The 3,644-nt window shown below is 35.6% G+C and overlaps 1 protein-coding gene across 2 annotated transcripts in view; it reads right to left on the bottom strand.

Annotated features, from left to right (window-relative positions):
- Positions 1–1,153: 1,153 nt before the first annotated feature.
- Dmc1 (DNA meiotic recombinase 1) overlaps positions 1,154–3,644 on the bottom strand; it is a 32,613-nt gene continuing 30,122 nt past the window's right edge. For both annotated transcript variants that reach the window (XM_026411508.2, XM_026411509.2), the window contains one exon: positions 1,154–1,223. In XM_026411508.2, the coding sequence (XP_026267293.1) occupies positions 1,154–1,223 (70 nt within the window). The remainder of the gene's footprint in view (positions 1,224–3,644) is intronic.

The following is a 3,644-nucleotide window of genomic DNA, read 5'->3' as shown; positions in this document are numbered from 1 at the left end:
CAACAATAGTCTTTTATACATTTCTAAAATTACTATTCAGAAATTTTAAATTTAACTTTAACATTTAAAAAATATTTTTAATTCTCTACCCAAAACTTAAAATATAAAAATCATATTACCTTTATTATCCAATATCATAAATTTTCTAATTACTTTTTTACCTTCCCAAGAGAATGTGCATGCATCAGAAATACATTTTAAAAATAATTTCATCTTGTCAAAAAGTCAAATGATTTAAAATTTGGCTTAATTTAATGTTGTTGTTTTTTCTGTTGCTATTAAGGTGACTACATAGTTTGATAGTGTAAATTTAAAAAGCTTTTTTTTGGCATCTATAAACGTTGTCTGCTTAACCATCTTCCTACTGCAGAAGAGCATCAAGCTCTGTAAGTCAGCAGTACTGTGCCCCAGTACTTCCCCACAGTAGTTGCTTCTGATTCTATTTTAAGAACAAAACAAATCAATCCTAGTTCAACTACTTTATGTGGCTTCTTTCTTTTTTAGCTCCTTGTCTTCTTTAGAGAGAACTTCCATTTAACTTTCTGCCATTTCTAAGTAGCTGACTGAGTAGTTTTCAGTCAAGTCCAAAAAGTTATTTTGTGTTGGGCATAGTGGTGCATACCTGTGATCCCAGCTATTTGGGAGGCTAAGACAGGAGGATCCCAAGTTCAAGATCAGCTTGGGAAATTTAGTGAGAGCCTCAGCAACTTAGCAAGGCTAATGTCTCAAATTAAAATAAAAAATGGGCTAGGGATGTAGCTCAGTGGTAGAGTACTGAGGGGAAGTCTGCAGGAGAAGGGGCTTTTTGAGCTCCCAGACCTTCACTTTGCTTAGTGGTTCACTTGGAAAAATGAAAGTGAAGCAATGTAGCATCCCTTCCCCAACTAGTTTCTGTTAAGTAGATAAACACACACACATGCACCTAGTATAAACAATTCAGGAATATATGTGTATATTCTTGAAATGACATGCAATGTATAGCTATATATCAGAGACTTTTAAGATAAATATAAAATGTAATTCTTTTGCTGACTTTCCTTTAATAACATATGAAAAAACTAAATTCTTATTTCAAGATCTGAAATGCAAGACAGCTTTTCCATCTCTTCAGCTCCTAATAAGCACTGAGAAGCAATTTGCATCAATTCACCACCTACTCCTTGGCATCCCCAATTCCTCCAGCAGTTATTGCGAAGGTGGCTTCATTTTCAGGCATCTCAGGGCTAACAGAATACAAGGGAACAGAAGTTTATAAAAAGCTTTACTTCTATAAATACTATATTCATGTCACAGGCATCCTGCTCCTATCAGTCTGAGTCTCCTGAGACTTCACAGTCAGTACAGCTAAATGTGGACTACAGAATTTACCTAAAAGTATTCATTTGTTAACCAACTTCTACGCGTAAGGTTCTGAATGTCAAGAAAAATTACCCCAAACTTGGAAATAAGCAAAAGGGGTAACTGAGTGTTTTTTCAGTGTAGAGTCAGGCATTGCCTAGATGGGCCTGAGGAGCCTGATTCTATAGGAGTGAGTATGTACCATTTACTGATTAGACTAATGTAGGGGAAAACTGTAAAAGACTTTGAAATGTTTTTGTTTGAAGGGTAGAGAATAGGCAGTGTAGTTTTGAGCAATGGATGAGGTTATTTCCCTTAGGAAATAGCAGAAGTTGTCTCCTCTGAAGATAGCTACAGATAAGGTAGGTCTTGCTGGACTAAAACTGAAGTTGAGTAAGAAGACCTAAGTGGTCTTACAAAATTAAAAAAAATTTTCCAGTGCTGGGGATGAACTCACAGGGACTGATGCATACTAAGAAAGTGCTGTACCACTGAGCTATATCCCCAGCCCTTTAAATTTTGAGACTGGAACTCACTAAGTTGCTGCAATGAGTTTTGAACTTTTTGTTCTTTCTTTTTTTGGTAGTACTGGTATTCAACCCAGGGGCACTCTACCAATGAGCTACATCCCCAGACCATTTTTTATTTTAGTTTGAGGCCTTGCTAAGTTGCTGAGGATCTCACTAAATTTCTCAAGCTGACCTTGAACTTGGGATCCTCCTGTCTTAGCCCTCTCAAATAGCTGGGATCACAGGTATGCACCACTGTGCCAAACACAAAATAACTTTTTGGATTTGACTGAAAACCACTCAATCAGCTACTTAGAAATGGCAGAAAGTTAAATGGAAGTTCTCTTTAAAGACAAGGAGCTAAAAAAAAAGAAGCCACACAAAATAGTTGAACTAGGATTGATTTTTTTTTGTTCTTAAAATAGAATCAGAATCAAATACTTCAGAAACTTGACCATCTGTATGCCTTTTTATTTTATTGTAGTTTTTTTTAAAAACTTTGTTCTTACTTTGAATTCAATAGATTTATTTGTTTTTAAAGTTTATTATCTCAAATATGCTAAATGGATTAAAATAAGTGGAGCTTTTGCAGGGTGTAGTGGATTATGCCTGTTATCCTAGTGACTGGAGAGACTGAGGCAGGAGGGTTACAAGTTTTTTTTTTTTTTTTTTATTTTATAGAGAGAGAGAGAGAGAATTTTTAATGTTTATTTTTTAGTTCTCGGTGGACACAACATCTTTGTTGGTATGTGGTGCTGAGGATCAAACCTGGGCCGCAAGCATACCAGGCGAGCGCGCTACCACTTGAGCCACATCCCCAGCCCAGGAGGGTAACAGGTTTAAAACAAGGTCTCAGAACTTAGTGAGACCCTATTTTAAAATATAACAAAAAAAGTCTGACAGTATCGCTCAGTGTTACCCCTGAAAATCTCCAGTATCACCCCCCCCCCCAAAAAAAAAAGAAAAGAAAGAAAAGTGGGGGCTGGGGGATGTGGCTCAAGTGGTAGCGCGCTCGCCTGGTATGCGTGCGCCCGGGTTCGATCCTCATCACCACATACCAACAAAGATGTTGTGTCCGCCGAGAACTTAAAAATAATAAATAAATAAATATTAAAAATTCTCCCTCTCTCTCTCTCTCCTCTCTCACTCTCTCTTAAAAAAAAAAAAAAAAAAGTGGGGTTTTTCTTTGGTCATTTAAAGGTCTGAAAAGAGGGCTGGGTTGTGGCTCAGCGGTAGAGCACTCTCCTAGCACGTGTAAGGCCCTGGGTCGATCCTTAGCACCACATAAAATAAATAAATAAAATAAAGGTATTGTGCCCAACTGCAACTAAAAGATAAATGTTTAAAAAAGTTTGAAAGAAAAAAATGTATAATCGATGGGGCAGGAGAGCTACAGCAGAAACTATAGTGATATTCAAGGAAAGGAGGATTGGGTTAATTCTTTTTTCTTTCTTTCCTTTCTTTCTTTCTTTCTTTCTTTCTTTCTTTCTTTCTTTCTTTTCTTTCTTTCTTTCTTTCTTTCTTTCTTTCTTTCTTTCTTTCTTTCTTTCTTTTTTCTTTCTTTCTTTCTTTCTTTCTTTCTTTCTTTCTTTCTTTCTTTCTTTTCTTTCTTTCTTTCTTTCTTTTCTTTCTTTCTTTCTTTCTTTCTTTCTTTTCTTTCTTTCTTTCTTTCTTTCTTTCTTTCTTTCTTTCTTTCTTTCTTTCTTTCTTTTTCTTTCTTTCTTTTCTTTCTTTCTTTCTTTCTTTCTTTCTTTCTTTCTTTCTTTCTTTCTTTCTTTCTTCTTTCTTTCTTTCTTT

This window comes from Urocitellus parryii, chromosome 5 (assembly GCF_045843805.1).
Source record: "Urocitellus parryii isolate mUroPar1 chromosome 5, mUroPar1.hap1, whole genome shotgun sequence".
Taxonomy (NCBI): domain Eukaryota; kingdom Metazoa; phylum Chordata; class Mammalia; order Rodentia; family Sciuridae; genus Urocitellus; species Urocitellus parryii.
This window is presented reverse-complemented; position numbering and strand designations above follow the sequence as displayed.